Source organism: Quercus suber, unplaced genomic scaffold, assembly GCF_002906115.3.
Source record: "Quercus suber isolate HL8 unplaced genomic scaffold, Cork oak 2.0 scaffold_19, whole genome shotgun sequence".
In the NCBI taxonomy this organism is placed as follows: Eukaryota; Viridiplantae; Streptophyta; class Magnoliopsida; order Fagales; family Fagaceae; genus Quercus; species Quercus suber.
The window spans coordinates 1,233,050-1,252,355 of NW_027069484.1; the positions used below are offsets into that span (position 1 = coordinate 1,233,050).

Here is a 19,306-nt window from a genome sequence, read left to right on the forward strand (position 1 = left end):
TCAGCTTTAGTAAATATGGTAAATTCGTTAAACATATTCAGAAATTACCTTTATCATAAAGCTTGACATTATGATAAGTAGTATTCTAAGTGTGTGCACATTGTCAATGTGGGATTTCTTGATGTCATGGGGAAGTGTAGGTGTGATACGAAACATGGCATCCAATGTAGGCCAATGTCATGACTCATGACTCATGAGCTACAGCCCAACAACTATACCCGAGGGGTGATAGTACGTGTAGCCAATCCTATTAAAGTAAAGATTCGACGGCAGTCGCGACGTCGATCTTGCCATGACTTGATGGTGATTGGCAGGCCGGCTTCCATGTTGAATAACCACAGAGAGAGAGAGAGAGAGAGAGAGAGTTTCCCTATAGCTAGTTGGTTCGCCATTGGCAAAGGGGTCCCTTGTGAATCCCACATACTTAAAAAGATTGAAGAGTTAAAGATCAAACTAACTCAACCATTGGTGTAGGCGATGGATAATGTGCCAGCCCCTTTATTGACATTTGACAACATATAAGGTTGCAAACAATTACAAAGCCGTCTTTGATGAGATATTCATATTGTTGTCTCATTGAAACAATCTAGTTAAAGTATGCCAAAACTGCAGTGGCCTTTCTGCCCTTGCATACTGCATAATTATTGACTTTATTGTCAAAGGACAAACTGGTATGAAGCGCTTCGGAGAAGATAGTAGGTGTATTTCTATGCAAATCGATGTCTTCAATGGTTGGCTGTTAAACAGTGACTATTAGAGGCAAAAATAAAGAAAAAAGGGCGGTGATGTCAAGGTGGTAGAGAGATGTTATATAACTCAAAATTGAATAAGGTGAAGCACCATACACCTTAAACTTAGCTCAAAGAAAGTATGTGTTTTCAGGTGGAGTGCAAGCAGTGTGGGAAAACCTCCTGGGGAGGTTGTGGGAAGCACCTGAAAACCCTGTATGCCAGCATTGATGAGGGCAAGCATTGCATGTGCCGCTCCTGGCCTGGAGTTGCCATGCCCTCCAAGGAGACAACTAACCAGCAACCATCGCAAGTTTCTGGTTCAACGTCAACTACCAAGGTATTATAACTGCAAATTTTGACATATATCTTAACTACAAATTGGCTAAATCAAATTAATCTATTAAATTCGTTAGGGATTTTTTAGTCCAAGCAGATTACTTGACAATCAAGAGATTAATTATAATATAATAGTGGTGTTAGAGCGTTCATATCCGGTGCTCTAAATTAGAGTTTTTGTTATTATAAAAGGTATTGTAGATAAATGAGAGGGGAAAAACATGCTACATCTAATTATCTACTTTGTAAAAAATTATGTAAAAACAAGACCATTGTAGCTAGTCTAAATTTTTTACTCTCTTTCTTTATTCACCCTCCTTTCTCACATTTCTTGCCGGTGTGTTGTACAAGGAAATTGAGAACATCGCACAAGTGATGGTGGAATTGTGGAAGAATTGGAAGCAATTGTTATATAGACATCGAAGATTAGGGTTTAGATCAAAGGGAGAAGTTGTTGTGTTTGGGTGAGTATACCATTGTTGGCCACCTTTGTATTTTTTGTTAGGTTTGCATTGATGGTTGTGTGATGGATTGCGGGTTTGTATAGAGGGTTTGGGTGTGTGATAGGTTACCAATGGAAAATGGAATGGTTACCAATGAAAATGATGAGTTGAGGTTTGGGTTTAGTTAATCTGAGTGAAGGAAAAAATATTACTACCAAGACACGGCAAGGATGAGATTAGTGTTGAGCGGAGTAAGGCAGCTTTTGTCTGTGAGAGGCTCAAGTCTGATGAGAGAGAGAGAGAGAGAGAGCAAACAAAATAGTATAAAAAATATATTATTTTAATATAATGCATTGCAAAATAAAGAATGTGATGGAGAACAATTGTTATATTGATAAATTGGTTAAGTAAAATAGAAAAAATAAGGTCAAGATAGAAAAATTTTGATGAACCAAAATATGAATGTTTTGAATATATATGCTATGTTATGCCCTAAGGTAAGTGTTATGAAAATTCATTAATGCTATGACCTATCACCTGTAGCCATAGGCAAATCTGAGCCAGTAGAATACAAGCAAAATATTATTTTAATATAATGCATTCAAAAATAAAAGAATGTGATGGAGAGTGTAATGTTAAATTAGTTAGGTAACATAGAAAAAAAAATTTTGATGGGTTAAATAAATTTTTTTTGATTAACCAGATATGAATGTTTAGAATACATATGATATGAATATTTCATGCCCAAAGGTAAGTGCTATGAAAATTCATTAATTAATGTTATGATATATCAGAAGTAGCCAGGGGCAAATGATAGCATAAACAAGGCATATTCTATCTAAATAAAAAAATTAAAAAAAAAAAAACCTATTAATTAATGTTATTCATTAAATATTTATTAGAAAGTAATTATTAGGTGCTTCTGAACACGATGCTCACTTCTCTCTTCTATATATTGAAAGCCAAAACTCAAAAAAAAAAAAAAAATTTAGAATCTAAATTGAATTTCCATTGGGTTTCAGTTATGCGCCATGTGTCCCATTTAATTTTTAATTTTTGCGCCAAGTGAGCTATTGGTTAGCAACATATTGTAATTATCTCTAAAAAAAAAACATATATATATATATATATTAAAAGCCAAAACTTAGAGAAATTCAAATTAGAATTTAAATTGAAGTCCAATTATGTGTCATGTGTCTTATTTAATTTTTAATTTTTGTGCCAAATGAAATTTTTTGTGTAAAATTCAAAAAATCCAAATTCAATTATATTCTAAATTGGATTTTAATTGGAGTCTAATTTTGCAACACGTGTCCATCTAATTTTTTTAATTTTTGTAGTAAGTAATTCTTTGGTGAAAAACCAAAGAGTCTAAATCTAATTATATATATATATATATGTGGGGTCCGTGGGCCTGATAGCCTCGGTCCATCATATAGCAGGCCCAAGGCCCATGCCGAGGAGCGCAAGCTATTTCTGAAGAGAAGGGGGGAAGCCTATTCTCTTGAATCCACGCCGAGGATACCTTGTCCTCGGCCTGACAAGAGTGATTTCAGGGAGGGGCTAACCCCAAAGTAAGCTGTCACTCTCGCATTTAATGCACTCAACTAACCCTCCTGGCCGCATTAATGGAGAGGTAACCCCTTGGCAGGATAACGTTTTTAATTTTTGTAGTAAGTAATTCTTTGGTGAAAAACCGAAGAGTCTAAATCTAATTATATATATAAAATGAGAAGTCAAGTCATTACATATTTTAAAAATCTAAGGTTTAAAAAATGTGTAGGCTAATACTATGTATAATTTCAATCTCTTCTAAAAAAATGTATAATTTGAACTGTATAATTGTGATTGTTTTTAATTGTATCCATGCATATGTACAGGGTTACACACTAGTATTTCTGGTATATCTCACTAATTAAATTCATGGTAAAATTCACCATGAATGTGTGAAAAAAGAATACCATGTAAGCATGTTGATTTCCCTTTATTGGAGTACAATGAAAATTTTATGCATACTTTAAAAGGAGCATTATAAGTATGCAATTATATTAAAATTTTAGCTTTTCGTACCATTTAACAATTGAACCCAAATCAGCCTTTAAATTGGTAAGAAAAATTTTGAAGTTAGGTAAAATGGTGCAAATAAGAACCTACCAGCTTGCAGAAGCACCTATGGTTTGGATTGGCCGCATTTACTTTGTTTAATGTGAACTGATTGCCTTGTAATTGGGTTATTGATGTTGCTTTGTGCAGGAAAAATAAAATATTGAAGATGCCTTGGATTCTGGGGGCAGTTGCTATTAGCTAAGTTAAGAGTCGTGGTGGGCCCATGAATAAATAATGCAAAGTGAGAGTCTTAGTTGGATATAATCATATCCTACTATAGACTCTTTTTCCTAGTTTAACTAAGAAGAATCATATTAATAATGTGATGTGGGTATAGTCAAGATATCTTGACTATGGCTAAACCTGCATTTTGAAAAAATGTATGGATTAATTAAATTAATATAAGAAGTACTTCCCCCAAATCTCGTGCAGGGTGCGCAAAATGCTTAAACTTGGCGCACCGGTCATGGGCTTTTTTGCCTATGGCTTGGTGTTCTTTTCTATGCTTTGTCGTGGTATGTGTGCTTTACTTGCTTGACCCACTTCATAGTTTACTGGCTAGTAACTGAAGCTAAATTAATATAACACTCTCTCTCACTCTCACACACAGTGAGTGAGTGAGTGAGTGTGAGAGAGAGACAGAGGGGTTTGAAATTTAGACATGAAGTTCTTGGAATGAGATCAGCAAGTTCCTGAATTTCACCAATTTGCACAAGCACTTGCACAGAAACAAGTGACATATACACAGGCAATTTGAAGCCAAATCTGCTTGTGCGTTTAGGTAAAGTTTGGACTTTAATGGTTTGGCTTTATATTGTCTTCCTATAAAAGATCCAAACGGATGTGCCCAAATAACTACAAGTCTACAGCAACCTATCTCACTTTTTTTGTGCATTTTTTATCTTAATGATTAGTCATCAGACCACGTGAAAGAACGAATGCAGTAATAATAAGCGACTTTTATCTAGAAAAAAAAATATTAAAAGACTTTAAAGTCCATTTCTTGAATGATTTCGCATCTTTAACTCCAACCCCAAGCGATTATGAATAAAAGTCTACGTATAGAACCTTTTTCATAATGTTTTTTTTTTTCATAACCTTATTAATCTATGATTAAAAAGGATGTAAATGAACTAATAGAAAAGTAATATTGCGCATATAAAAAAAAGTTATTATATATCTAACAGATAGAAAGTGGAAAGTATACTCGTAAAAAAGCAAAAACAAGAACAAAAAGGGAAAAAGAAAGTAGTATTTTTTTGTGAGACAAAAGTGTCTTTGAATTTCCTTTTTTTACTAAATTACATTTTTGCCCTTTAAGTTTAGGATTTTTTTTTTTTTTTTAATTTTAACTATTTATATTTCAAAATTTTATTTTGACTATTCATATTTAATTTTGTATTCATATTGATTATATCGTCTATTTCTATTAGTAATCATTTTTTTTTTTTTTTTCTGAAGCTAAAATGGGGGTCTTTATGGTCATGTTACACTCCCGGGCAGGGAGCTAGTGGCCTCGGTCAGAAAGTTCGTAATCGATACCCATTCTGTACTCTCTGTGTGGGAGTCACTTCACATTTTGTGAGTACACATTACCACTAAGTTTACCCACCAACGAAAGCCTGCGGGAAGCGGGATCCAAACCTAGGTGTGTTGCACGAAGTGTTCGAGTCTTACCCATTCAGCCAAGTCCTCGTTGGCTATTTCTATTAGTAACCTGATTGTTCAATGCTATTTATATTTAACTATTTTATAAAACTCTAAAATGATATGAAATGCAGGAATTTTATTGTAGTAGATAGAAAAAAAAAATTATAGACAATTGAATTACTAATAAAAATGAATGATATAACAAATATAAAAATTGAATCAAACGCAATGATTAAAATAAAAATAACCTCAAATTTTTAAAAAGTGGGTCTTTTTTTTTTAAAACCAGAAAATGAATTATAATTGGATTACCCATATCACTCGCCAATTTTTTTAGGAATGTGCCTCACCTCTCATGTAACCTCATAAAGACGGCCATAAATGCATTCAAAGGACGGTAGAAGGGTAGAAATGCTGATATAAATGAAAGTGAACACTGGTTTTATTTTCAAACGGAATTTGATGTGTATTCAAAGGACAGTAGAAGGGTAGAAATGCTGATATAAATGAAAGTGAACACTGGTTTTATTTTCAAACGGAATTTGATGGGCGGAGGTCAGGAATTTCAAGTATTGATAATTTCCTCATCAAAAAAAAAAAAAAGTATTGATAATTTCATTCAGATTACGTCCCCACTACAAGAAGGAAAAAAAAAAAAAAAACCAATTGAAAATTTTTTTTTTTTTTTTTTTTTTTGTGAAGCTAAAATGGGGGTCTTTATGGTCATGTTACACTCCCGGGTAGGGAGCTAGTGGCCTCGGTCAGAGAGTCCGTAATCGGTACCCGTTTTGTACTCTCTGTGTGGGAGTCACCTCACATTTTATGAGTACACATTACCACTAAGTTTACCCACCAACAAAAGCCTGCGGGCAGCGGAATTCAAACCTAGGTGTGTTGCACGAAGTGTCCGAGTCTTACCCATTCAGCCAAGTCCTCGTTGGCTATTTCTATTAGTAACCTGATTGTTCAATGCTATTTATATTTAACTATTTTATAAAACTCTAAAATGATATGAAATGCAGGAATTTTATTGTAGTAGATAGAAAAAAAAAATTATAGACAATTGAATTACTAATAAAAATGAATGATATAACAAATATAAAAATTGAATCAAACGCAATGATTAAAATAAAAATAACCTCAAATTTTTAAAAAGTGGGTCTTTTTTTTTTTAAACCAGAAAATGAATTATAATTGGATTACCCATATCACTCGCCAATTTTTTTAGGAATGTGCCTCACCTTTCATGTAACCTCATAAAGACGGCCATAAATGCATTCAAAGGACGGTAGAAGGGTAGAAATGCTGATATAAATGAAAGTGAACACTTTTCCTCAAAAAAAAATGAAAGTGAACACTGGTTTTATTTTCAAACGGAATTTGATGGGCTGAGGTCAGGAATTTCAAGTATTGATAATTTCATTCAGATTACGTCCCCACTACAAGAAGGGAAAAAAAAAAAAAAACCAATTGAAGATATACATTTGAGAGCTTTCTTTATTTGAATCAAGTGGTACATGTGATATTCACAGTTTCACACACAGCTCTAAATTTATAAACATTTTTCTTTTATTAGAATATATTCATTATATTTTCGTAGAATCATTATGAACAATGTAAATCCGACCATCCAATCTGATACGGCTGAAATCACATATTTGAAAATTGAAACTCCTCTCCCAGTATAATGACTCCGATGCACCTATAATTTATGACTCTCTCAGCCCATGCGGACCATGTTAATTGTATTAATGGCTCAGCACCTACCTTGCATGGCCCACAAAGCTCAAAAAGCAAGAAATAATTTAGGGCAAAAAAAAATTATTTATATATATATATATATATATATTAAGGTCAGAATCACGGGGTCACATTAGTTTATTCACCTAGTTGTGACATGAGGATCGAAATTAAGGTGTACAAAAATGTGGGGTGGGCGATTAGGAATAGACTTGGTCTCTCGCAAGTTGGATAGTAGTATTTCCCTATCATAAGATGTACATGTAAATTTGTACTAATATGGGCTCGATTGAGATTTTTTGGAATTTAACTAAAATATTCAATTATTTAGGCAATAAAGCGGATGAAACCCAGTTGTCAAGCAATTTCACGTTTAGACATGGATATGATCACACAAATCACAATGCCTATCTATGGTCCTCTCCTCTCTTTATAATTCAAGACATGACCTTTTTCATTTCTCTGTCCTTCCCCCCTTTGACATCAGGACATAAAGAGAGACAACGGGTTGGAGTGGTTGAGATTCTGATGTAATTCAAAAACAAAAGGAAAGAAAATTTGGGAAAAGTAAATCAACCATACGATCCACTTTTTCGAAATTTGTTCATGCCCTATTTGTCCGGTCTGAGATTTTGGATTCCGATACTTTTCAGTTTTCCCCCACTTTATTACAATTTTCTTAAAAAAATCAACCACTTTAACAGTGTAAAAAAAAAAAAAAAAAAAAAACACAAAATGAAAGCGAAGTGATTTACGGAGGTCAAGTCCATTTCCCACCCACCAAACCGTAAGAGAATTTTTGTTACTAGGGCTTTTCAAGTTTTTCAACTCCTACTACTACTACCCTTCTAGACATCCCAGTTTTCCTCTTTGTTTTTTTCCATCTACATCTACTATAAAAGACAAACACCCCCTCTCTCTTTATATTATGTCATTTTTGCATACAATGGATCTAGGTTTTTAGTTTCCTATACCAAAAAATTCTCATGGACCCAGATAAATAAATAGACAAGAGAGAGATTTTTTTTAATTACCTGAGACACAAGGCAATGGCGGCGCCTGAGAAACCCATCAGTAGCTCCAAAGGTCAAGCATGGTTTTGCACCACTGGTTTACCAAGCGACATTGTTATCGAAGTCGACGACATGACGTTTCATCTCCACAAGGTTTCAATTCCTGATTTATTTTTTTTTTCCCTCTTCTATGCAATATTACATTCTCTCATTCTTGTTGTTGTGTGTGATATTTCAGTTTCCTTTGATGTCCAAGAGCCGAAAGCTTCACGAGCTTATAACGGAGCAAGAAACTAACGCTGGTACTGTACAACCGCGAATAGCGGAAGAGGAACAAGAAAACAGTGACGGTGACGAAATTGAGGAGATTAAGTGTTACATAACGTTAACGGAATTTCCGGGTGGTTCGGAGACGTTTGAGGCGGCGGCGAAGTTCTGTTACGGCGTTAAGATCGACTTGACCTCCGCCAACGTGGCGCCACTCCGTTGCGCCGGCGATTTTCTTGAAATGACGGAGGAGTACTCCGAGGACAACCTCATTTCCAAGACGGAGAGGTTCTTTTCTCAGTCTGTGCTCAAAAGCCTCAGAGACTCAATCAAAGCTTTGAAGTCCTGCGAGAAGCTAATGCCTATGGCGGAAACCCTAGGGATCACTCAGCGTTGCATCGATTCGATCTCTTCCAGAGCTTCCTCCGCCGATCCGGCGCTGTTCGGTTGGCCGGTGAGCGACGCGATCGACGGAGGAGGTCGGAGTTCGTATTCGAAGCAGCAGATCTTGTGGAATGGGATCGATGGCGGTGTTGGTGGTGGTGGACGAAGAAAGAGTGCTGTATCTAGGGCTAGCAATGCGGAGCTGTGGTTTGAGGATTTGGTGCTTCTGAGTTTACCGTTGTTCAAGCGCTTGATCTTCGCGATGAAAGATACAGATCTGAGTCCTGACATTATCGAGAGCTGCTTGATGTTCTACGCAAAGAAATACATTCCAGGAACTTCTAGGTCCAATCGGAAGCCATCAACCTCTTCTTCATCTTCGTCAACTACAGCTTCCGAAGCGGAACAGAAGGAACTGTTGGAAACTATAGTTACCAATCTTCCATTGGAGAAAAGCTCAAGGTCTTCAACAGCAACAAGATTCCTATTCGGATTGTTGAGGACAGCGAATATTCTCAACGCTTCAGAAGCTTGCAGAGCTGCGTTGGAGAAGAAGATCGGATTGCAACTCGAGCAAGCCACCCTAGACGATCTCCTAATCCCAAGCTACTCGTATCTGAATGAAACTCTCTACGATGTTGATTGCGTTGAGAGGATCTTAGGTCATTTCCTCGATGGATTGCAAGAAACAAACCAAACCGGCGAAGACAGAGACAACGGAGTCAGATCGCCGGCGTTAATGCTAGTCGGAAAATTGATCGACGGTTATTTATCGGAGATTGCCTCCGACGCGAATCTCAAACCCGACAAATTCTATCACCTAGCGATTTCGCTTCCAGATCAAGCTCGACTCTTCGATGATGGTCTTTACAGAGCCGTTGATGTGTACCTCAAGGTACTACTCTAAAAAATTTGTATAAAAATTGAAGTAGTTTGCGAAATTTGAATTTGAATTTGACTTTTGGAACGTTTTTAGGCGCATCCATGGATATCGGAGTCGGAGCGAGAAAAGATCTGCGGAGTGATGGACTCCCAGAAACTCACACTCGAAGCGTGCACACACGCGGCACAGAACGAGCGTCTTCCGTTACGAGCCGTAGTGCAAGTTCTGTTCTTCGAGCAGCTACAGCTCCGCCACGCGATCGCCGGGACTCTACTCGCGGCCGAAACGGCGCCGCTCGAGTCAGGCAGGCCTTCGGCGCTGTTGCAGCACCGAGAAGAGCAGGAGGGGACGGAAGTGGAGGAGGAAAGCGAGGAGAACAACGCGGGGGTTTTGATGGCGGCGGCGACGCGAGCGCATGCGGCGGCGGAAGAGGAGAGCGGCACGTGGAGAAGCGCGGTGAGGGAGAATCAGGTGCTGCGTCTCGACATGGATAGCATGAGGACGCGGGTGCATCAGCTGGAACGCGAGTGTTCCACGATGAAGAGAGTGATCGAGAAGATTGAAAAAACGGGCCCACCTGGATGGAAAGGCTCGTTGACTAGGAAATTCGGATGTAAATTTAAGACCCAAGTTTGTGATTCTCATGAACCATCGGTTGTGGATGCGAGAAAAGGAAGACACCACCATCATCAGCAATAGAGGTTTTCGTATCCAATCATGTCCCCACGCCCTGTGACGTGTAATCGCAAATACGGCGAAAATATATATATAAAATTTGCTGAATCCTTGTACATTTTCTGCCACAACTGTGGAAAAAAAGCTCGAATAATTGTGTCTCGCTTTATTGGTGATCCGATTTTTTACCATTAGTTTTTTGTGGATTCACAAAAATTCATCGCTTCTTTTGAGGTGGTATTGTTCTGCGTATCACAGACACATGAAAGATATGATTTTGATCAGTGGTAATTGCAGTTTAATGACACGTGGCTGATAGGGCCTTCTATTGGTCCTTTTCTACATGAACTGGCAAAAATTACTTTGGAGTTGGAACATGGAAGAAGGTGGAGATTATAATTATTACTGCCCCTTTTTCTTCTTTGTCATGTTATTTTTCTTTGTTTGATTGATTTGACGGAGAAGAAGTAGAGAAAAACAAAGGCACATTGATTCATTCATGTCGTGTTTCGTAATTCTTGCTTTGTAATGATCATGAATGTGGGATAGTCCACTGTCTAAGCCTTTTCGTCAAAGAAAGCTTCCTCATAATTTTTAGGGAGGTTGAAAAGGAATATTGGGCCTACCTAACTTTTTCCATCAGAGGCTAGTATTTTCCTCGCTGTTCTCGTTTGGATAAAATATTAAATGGAAAGTTTTTAGCCAATTAGTTTGGGGCTGGTGTGATAAAACGACATGCCTATGATTATGTTTTGGAGTAATTAAGTTTTGGTTTCCTTGGACTAGCTAGCAATGAGTCTCTTTTTGACGATACTGAAAAAAGCAATACTGTGATGACCAAAAGAAACCGTACATCTCGGTATATAAATCCACGTTCCACACATGCACATGATGGTATAATATGTTTGCACAGGCTGTTCAGGCTTTGGCTGTGTGCTGCCCCATCCATTGACAGAAATTTCCCCCTCCCAAATGCCTTCATTCTGAGTGGTTTTTTTTTTTTGGTAACATCATTCTGAGTTGTTGACCAGCATAACTATGTGATTTGTTAATTGGGTAAATTCCAAATAATAATCCTGAAGTTTGGGGTAATGCCGAATATATCCAAGACAATTAAAAAGTAACCATTTTAGTCCTTAAACACAAACATCGATATAAGTTGTTTGTTCATTCCACCTAAAACAAAATATGCACAACATTTTTTCCATTTCCAAGATTGAATGTTCAAAAAGGGTACCCCACACTCATCTGCTCTCGCCAGCCTAAATGCATTTTGCAAATGCAAATGTTGTCTATTTTAGTCCATTTTAGTCCAGCTATGGGACCCCTTATTTGATAATAAGCCAAACAAACTCAACTAAAATGCAAATGGTCTAGCAAATCATGTGTGACGAATTAGTTAGATATATACACAAGTGCAGTCTCTAATACATCTTGACACATATCCATATAGAATACCAATTCCTATCAACATCGTGAATGATCGATGTTGTTGGACCATAATGGACAAGCAAAGAAAACAGAGTTGGTGTTACTGCCATTAATATCTATAAAACATAGTTTGAAAAAAAAAAAAAACCCCAGTAACTCAGATACAAAATGGCCTTGAACACACTAGGTTTCTCAGCATAAATTAAAATTAAAAAAATTAATATCTATAAAACATAGTTTGGAAAAAAAAAAAAAAAAAAAAAATAGCATAAATTAAAATTAAAAAAATTAATATCTATAAAACATAGTTTGGAAAAAAAAAAAAAAAAAAAAAAACCCAGTAACTCAGATACAAAGTGGCCTTGAACACACTAGGTTTCTCAGCATAAATTAAAATTAAAAAGGAAAACAATAAAACCCTCTACAACTGTTGGGTGCATAGTATTTAGATATTTTGCATAATTTTAGGATCATAATAAGTTCTTGCATGATATTAGGATTTATTGCATTTGTATTTGCATTTTAGTAGGGTAAGGGAATATGTTAGCCATTTGATTGGATTTATTGAGGATATTTCATAATCAAATTTTATTCACCATTAATCAAGCACATGTGAATTAAGGATCCATAAATCAAGCAACTACGCCAACCCTGGCAACCAAAGTAAAAAATGTGCTAAATAAAATAAATACTTAAATGATATCATTTAGAGTATCATTTCATCTAAATGGTATTCATGATGAATAAACTTTGATTTTGAAATATCCTCAATACGATTGAAATGGCTAGTGGAGCTCTTTGATTTTTATTAAGATAAGTTGTTCCTAAAATGCAGGGATTATTTTGAATAAAAGTAGTAGTAGTACTTTATTGGAATAAAATCATCAAAAAAACCATTTATGCAAAAAAAATTGTTAAGGTTAAGGATTCAGGATTCCTTAGTTGATTGTAATTTATTTTTAGTGTTTATCCTTTAATTTCCATAAAGATTAACTTCTTTACATACCAAAAACTATAACTTAGAGGGAAAAAAAAAAATCCAAAATTACATACCAAAAGAGTCAAAAATTACCAAGAAAAGAGCCAAGAAGCTAAAAGCACAACCTACAAAAGAAACCAGAACAAAAACTAAATCAAATATTTTTCAAGTAATTAATACTTCTTCCATCACAAGAATTTTAGCTATATTTTGATATCAAGAACTAATTTGTACCTCTCTTCAAATTAAATCTTGAACAAAAGAACTTTTTCTCTTTGCTCAGTCTTAAATTTATTTTTGAATGAAAGTCTAAATTCTAACTCTAATGAAGACTGAAAAGAGCCTTGAACCAACTGATTTGGGTTACTTGCTTTTAGTTTATATTAAGAGCTCTTATTGCTCCTTGGAAGGGAAAAAAATGATGTAAACGTGTTGGACTAAAATGTGATGATTTTGGGCTAGCGAGAATAGATGGTGTGGGGTACCTTTTTGAACATGCAGTATTGGAAATGAAAAAAAAAATAGTTGTGTGGATTTTGTTTTATGAGGAGTGAACAAACGCTTGTAACGGCATTTGTGATTAAGGACTAAAATGGCTGCTTTTTAATTATCTTGAATGTGTTTGGCATTAGACCAAATCTCAATGTAGTTATCCAGAATTTATCGTTGTTAATTTGGATCTGGCCCTACATCATGTTCTTTGCTATGTGCCAATTTGAAAGAGCATAGAGAGCAATGTTTATACATGTACAATCACATACGATTCAAATACAACTATATTTTATTGATTTTATCATAATACACCACACTTATTGTGAAAGTTGTTGTGTGATTGTGTGTAATGATTGAATGATGAGCGGAAGCATGAAAGAGAGAGGATGCATTAAAGGTTTACGTGGTTCAACCTAACAGCCTATGTCCACAATGAAAAAACCCTTAACCTATACAGTGGAGTCAAAGAATTTGGCAACTCCGGCCCATTTTATACTAAGCCCAAGGCCCACGCCGAGGAGGAAGAAATGTTTGAGGACGAATGAAGAAAGACCAAACTACCAAGAAATATCGCCGAGGACAATCCTGTTCTCGGCCAACCGAAATCATAGAAGGGAAGAGTGGCACGGCATCAAGGGCAACCTCCTAGAGCATCCCAAGAAGAATGATAAGTACAATGGGTCAGCCATAAGAGCATGGTGGATGAGCAATTCAAGGAGAAACTGTCACCTCCGCATCAAATGCCCACAACTAACGTTCTGGCCACATTAATGAGAAAATGACCACTGAACAATGTTGTCTTGGTTGCTGCAACCCACAGAAGGTTTGGGAAGGCGGCTGATGGGACAAGTACTCGAGTAGTGACTTGCATGGTCAACAAATAGAGGGCCAAGATCAACTGAAATTGGATATATAATGTAAGAAATCCTCTAGGAAAAGATATCGAAAAATTAGAAACAGAAAACACAGTAGCAATTTGTATTATCTTTGAAACCTTTACAGCCAAGTACTGAAAAAATAATAAGAACAACAAGCTCCTCATGATGAGGGCCGAGGACAGAATTTCACATTTTGGTCCGCGTCCTTGTTATTCAATCCATTCATAACCATGTCTAGTTATTGAAACCCTCACTAAGACCTAGTTCTTCAACCCATTCTCTATAAATTTATTGTATTGGGCTAGTTGGGTTTGAGTCCACTCATCCAGTAGAAGAAGTGTTGAAACCTAGTCCCTACAAATACATATTGATATTAAGCATTTGTGTTACAATAAACTCAATGTAAACTTATATATTAGAGAATACTTGACTAATCCTAAGCTAAGTGTAGACTAAACCTAAGGTTAATATGTTTATTTAACGAGTACATTGGCCTATAATTGGTTTTGGCCACTTAAACTATAATACATCTAACACTTATATATAATTATCTATACTATTAATAATACGATTCTCTGTTTGGGTTTCAACTTTTTGCGTACTAAAATACTCTCACACAAATTCTTAAACCCTCTAAACTACCTCTATCTTTTAGTTAAATAATTTTAAATTAAAAGACACAAACTTGTTAAAAGAGTAATTTACTGTTCCTAAGTTTTAAACTTTTCCTTTTATCTTCTCCATTCAACTTAAAACTTAAAATATTATCTCTATCTCATTTTTTAAATATTATTCTACACTACCTTATATCTTTTTTAAAAAAACAAAATACACACAGTTATTTATATATCACTTTTCAACATTATAATACTAAACCAAAAAAATAAATAACAAAGAAAATTATTGTATGCACAAAGTGCTTGTAATGAATCTAATATAGGTATAGATGTATACCTAACTATCACCCGTATGCTTGCACTTACAAAGCCCACATAGAGTGAGCCAAGGTTCTACTTTAATTAATGATATAGTACCGTTAAAAAAAGACATTGATCCCCTTCTATCTAGCAACTCCCTTTAGGGAGTCTAATTAATGCGCGGATGTACTTACAAATTGAAAGGAGCTATGCTACCCAACCTGAGTTTCTCACGAATTGCTGTTACTCCACTAGGTGGCTTCCACTGATAAGTACTCTTACAGTTTATGCTAGTTAATGCTATTTATTTAGTTCCAGCTCTACTAAAATAAAAGGTGATATTTGGAAGTTGAGTAGGTGAACCACCATTATATTGAAACCGAAAAAGGAACTCTGGCACATATGTACCTTTGATTACCCTTCCAATAGGAAGATATTAGCAGATGTGCAAGCCAGATTTTAACAACAACAACAAAAGATTGTTTCAAAAAAATTATACTCAGCTAAAAAAGAAGAAAGAAAAAAACGTGTTTTAAATCAATTACGATTCTACGAATTTAGAACAGCTATTTGTCTCTTCTACTTTTTTCTTGGTAATTTCTCTTCTACTTTTGATTGTAAATATATGTGTGGAAGGAGTATTCAATTATGACAAATGGGCCTGGGCCTCTTCGCCCAAAAGTCCAAAACAAGAAGGAAGACTTGGACCAATGAGGACGGACCTAATCAAAAAGGGCCCAAAAGGGATCCCCCCATGAGGTCTAGTTTTAGAGAAGAGAGGTGACAACTATTGCAAGTCCTAGGAAGGAAATATCTGACAAGGATCCACCCCTCTAAATATGACCGAGGAGTTTTCCCTCCTCGGCGATGTGTCAAGGCTCATCTATCATCGAGAATGTAGGTAAAGGCTCGTGTGTGCTGAACAATAAGCAATCCAACAGGCTTGAAGAAGGATGCTTCTGGAGAAAGCAATCACCCTCACCACATTAAATTCATTTCACCTACCAGCAATGTTACATTAATAGTTGAATGACACACCAAAATAATGCTCAATATTCACCAGAGGCAGAGCCAAAATTTAGAGTTAAGGAGAACGGCTCTGCTATTCGCTGTGTGCGGTGGTTCTAGCTTTTAACTTTACTACTTTACCATTAAGGATTTTTGTTTAAAACTTTTTAAATGGTCAAGTTGTTTGTTTTAGGTAAAATAGATTAATTGAACTTAATTTTTCTTAGCTTTCTTATTGGTAATTTTTGTTGTTGATCAAATTTTTTTGCGCTTTTATATTTTGTTTTAAATTTAATCTTTTAATTTTTATGGGCTTTAAAAGGTGGAAAATGTTAAAACAACAAATTTTTTACAAATTGCTAATGTGGTGAAAGATTATTGGTAAGTAAAAAGTGATGCAAATGTGCAAACCAATAAGAATTTGCCACCACAATTGTTTGTAAAAATGTTGTGAAAAAGTTTGTGGCTATAACATTACCCTTAAAGGAATTGATGGCATTGTTAAGAAGGCAATGTGTAATTTTATTGAATAAAATTGCTAAAATTAGTACCTATTAATATACTAATATTAAAAAAAAAAAAAATTAGGGGATGCAATTGCCCCCTAGTCAATATATAGCTCCATCCATGCTGACCACCACTCATTTCTACTTCAAAAAAAGGGGATGAGACAAGTATCTTTCCCACTTAATATCATCCCAACAAGTGGACAGTGCCTCCAAGAGTATAAATGGGGATTATGGGGCCTGAAAGTCTGATAGCCTCGGTCCATTTTGCACTCAGCCCAAGGCCTATGCCGAGGATGGAGAATTGCCCGAGGACGTTGTGTTGAGGCCTAGGTTGTAAGGACCACGCCGAGGGTGACCCTGTCCTCGGCGGACTGAGGACAACACGAAGTTGGGGAACAAGCCTAGTACAGGTTGTCATCTCCACAATAAATGCGCTCACCTAATCCCCTGACCGCCCTAATGGAGATGTGACTCTTGGACAGGGTAACCTTGGCCACTACGAATCACATGATTACTGATAACACAGCTGATGGGACGGGTGTTCAGGAGTGAAGCACAAGGATGATCAACAAGTGGAAGAAAGAAATGATAAGAAGAGGGCTATATAAGGGGAACCAAACAGAACAGTAGAGGGGGGGATTGGAGAAAGGAGGATCCTTGGACAAATGCCAATAAGGAGCCTTGGTGAATAAGCTCAATGTGCCAACCTTCAATGGGTGAAGATTCGACTTTTGGGCGTTGTCCGTTTGTTAGGGCCTAGTCCTTGAACCCACTCTCTAAAAATTTAATGTTTGGGCTTGTTGGGCTAGAAACATATCCTTATTCTGAGTCCAATTCAAATTGAGTCCCTACAATTGGCGTCGTCTATGAGAATGACTAGGGCATTAGCAGGCGCAACGGCTAGCTATTTCCACCGTTTGGGGCTTGCGCAAGCTACCCCGAAAAAAAAAGAAAAAACAAACGAAGAAACAACTAACAAGAACGCTTTTGCACAAGATACGATCGTTGCAGGAAAGTAAGAAATTCGGAGAATAGAAGAAGGAAACAAACACAACAACATTTTATTAATCGAAAAGCAAATACAAAATACAAACAGAGGCTCAGACAGGCGTGTTTTAAAGCTAAGGCTACAAACAGAGGCCCAGACGGGCCTGTCCTAAAACTAACTTGAAGGAGGGGGGCCGAGGCAAGCTTGTTTTAAGGCTGCCAACAACCCCCGGGCCGGTGCGGATGGTGTCGGCGACAAGAGAGGAGCAGACGCATGGGCGCCTGGCGACCCCTCCTCATGATGTTCCTTTGATTCTCTCCCAGCCCCACTGCGGTTGGCCATTGGAGACGGCAACACCCGGGCACCAAACATGACGTAATCTTGCGTGCCTCCACCAGCTTGGATGCGCCCCGGGGAAGGGCGTTATATACTTCAAGGACCTTCCTCCTGACCGCCATGCACGACACCATCAGGATGATGCCTAATTTTTGCCGCGCCGGAAGTCTGACGTGGGCTGCGGCCGCAACAGCTCTCGGCCGAGGAAGGAGGACCTTTGGCCTATGTGTCCTCATTCCCACCCAAGGCTGCCCCATATCTCCAAACCCTTGCACAATCCTAGCAGGGTTATTGAAGGGGCTCGGGGAGCTGAAGGGACGTGTTTCTTGTTTTGTTAGAGGATTCATGGAGAGTGAGAAGGACGTTTTCCCCCAGAAAGCCTTATATAAAGGATGGAGGTTGGTGGGAATTAATCCACACAGAATTCGAAGAAAGGGTTATCAGCGGTATTAATTCTGACTAAATTCCAAGGAGACCGCAGACCGCTGGATCTGCATCGATTCATGAGGATATTGATGAGAACGCGTCTCACGCATCGAAACGTTAGGCGTGGAACACAAATAGTCAGGGGACGCCTTGTGATTGAGGAGGACGAAAACTTGAGCTGAATGCAAGGTTACTGCCACGTGTGAGATCAGAAGTCCGAACCACCCCTGCCCAGGGCACTGCGGGGTTAAGGGTCCGGCCCGAGGATGAACCACTTCAGATGAAGCGCGGCCAAGGACGTCATCATGCCAAAAGTAAGATTCTGAGAGCCGAGGACAAACTCCTTCATTCCATACAAGAGTGTTAGACAAAACCAAGGTCTTGCATGGTCCTCGAACCCAAGCCTATGGGAAAACTAACCACTCAACTATACCTAGGTACTAGACAGAACCAAGGTATTGCATGGTCCAAGGACTCATAATAGACTGTATATGTGTGTGTTCATATATATATATATATATATATATATATTTTAGGAAGCCCGAAACACCCTGAAACGGTATGCCGAAATAGGCCGATACCGAAATATTCCGTTCCACTGGACAAACCGAAACGGGCTCCGAAACGGAATTAATAACATTGGTAAATATATGTGTGGAAGGAGTATTCAATTATGACAAATGGGCCTGGGCCTCTTCGCCCAAAAGTCCAAAACAAGAAGGAAGACTTGGACCAATGAGGACGGACCTAATCAAAAAGGGCCCAAAAGGGATCCCCCCATGAGGTCTAGTTTTAGAGAAGAGAGGTGACAACTATTGCAAGTCCTAGGAAGGAAATATCTGACAAGGATCCACCCCTCTAAATATGACCGAGGAGTTTTCCCTCCTCGGCGATGTGTCAAGGCTCATCTATCATCGAGAATGTAGGTAAAGGCTCGTGTGTGCTGAACAATAAGCAATCCAACAGGCTTGAAGAAGGATGCTTCTGGAGAAAGCAATCACCCTCACCACATTAAATTCATTTCACCTACCAGCAATGTTACATTAATAGTTGAATGACACACCAAAATAATGCTCAATACTCACCAGAGGCAGAGCCAAAATTTAGAGTTAAG

The 19,306-nt window shown here is 37.4% G+C and overlaps 1 protein-coding gene and 1 long non-coding RNA gene across 2 annotated transcripts; both read left to right on the forward strand.

Moving 5' to 3' along the window:
- Positions 1 to 78: 78 nt before the first annotated feature.
- On the forward strand, positions 79 to 4,038 carry LOC112038053 (uncharacterized). The gene is made up of 2 exons (XR_002885798.2): positions 79 to 1,068; positions 3,764 to 4,038. It is a non-coding gene; the product is annotated as an uncharacterized LOC112038053 (long non-coding RNA).
- A 3,797-nt stretch (positions 4,039 to 7,835) lies between these two features.
- LOC112038076 (BTB/POZ domain-containing protein At5g66560) lies at positions 7,836 to 10,397 on the forward strand. The gene is made up of 3 exons (XM_024070897.2): positions 7,836 to 8,172; positions 8,258 to 9,565; positions 9,647 to 10,397. The coding sequence occupies exons 1-3, from the start codon at positions 8,056 to 8,058 to the stop codon at positions 10,250 to 10,252; spliced, it is 2,031 nt and encodes a 676-aa protein (XP_023926665.2). The 5' UTR covers positions 7,836 to 8,055; the 3' UTR covers positions 10,253 to 10,397.
- Positions 10,398 to 19,306: the final 8,909 nt, after the last annotated feature.

Bases quoted from the DNA above. Each gene is read 5' to 3' on its own strand.
- LOC112038076 (XM_024070897.2), top strand. From the start codon at position 8,056: ATGGCGGCGCCTGAGAAACCCATCAGTAGCTCCAAAGGTCAAGCATGG. The intron at 8,173-8,257 runs GTTTCAATTCCT...GTGATATTTCAG, and splicing joins TGACGTTTCATCTCCACAAG to TTTCCTTTGATGTCCAAGAG. The intron at 9,566-9,646 runs GTACTACTCTAA...GAACGTTTTTAG, and splicing joins CCGTTGATGTGTACCTCAAG to GCGCATCCATGGATATCGGA.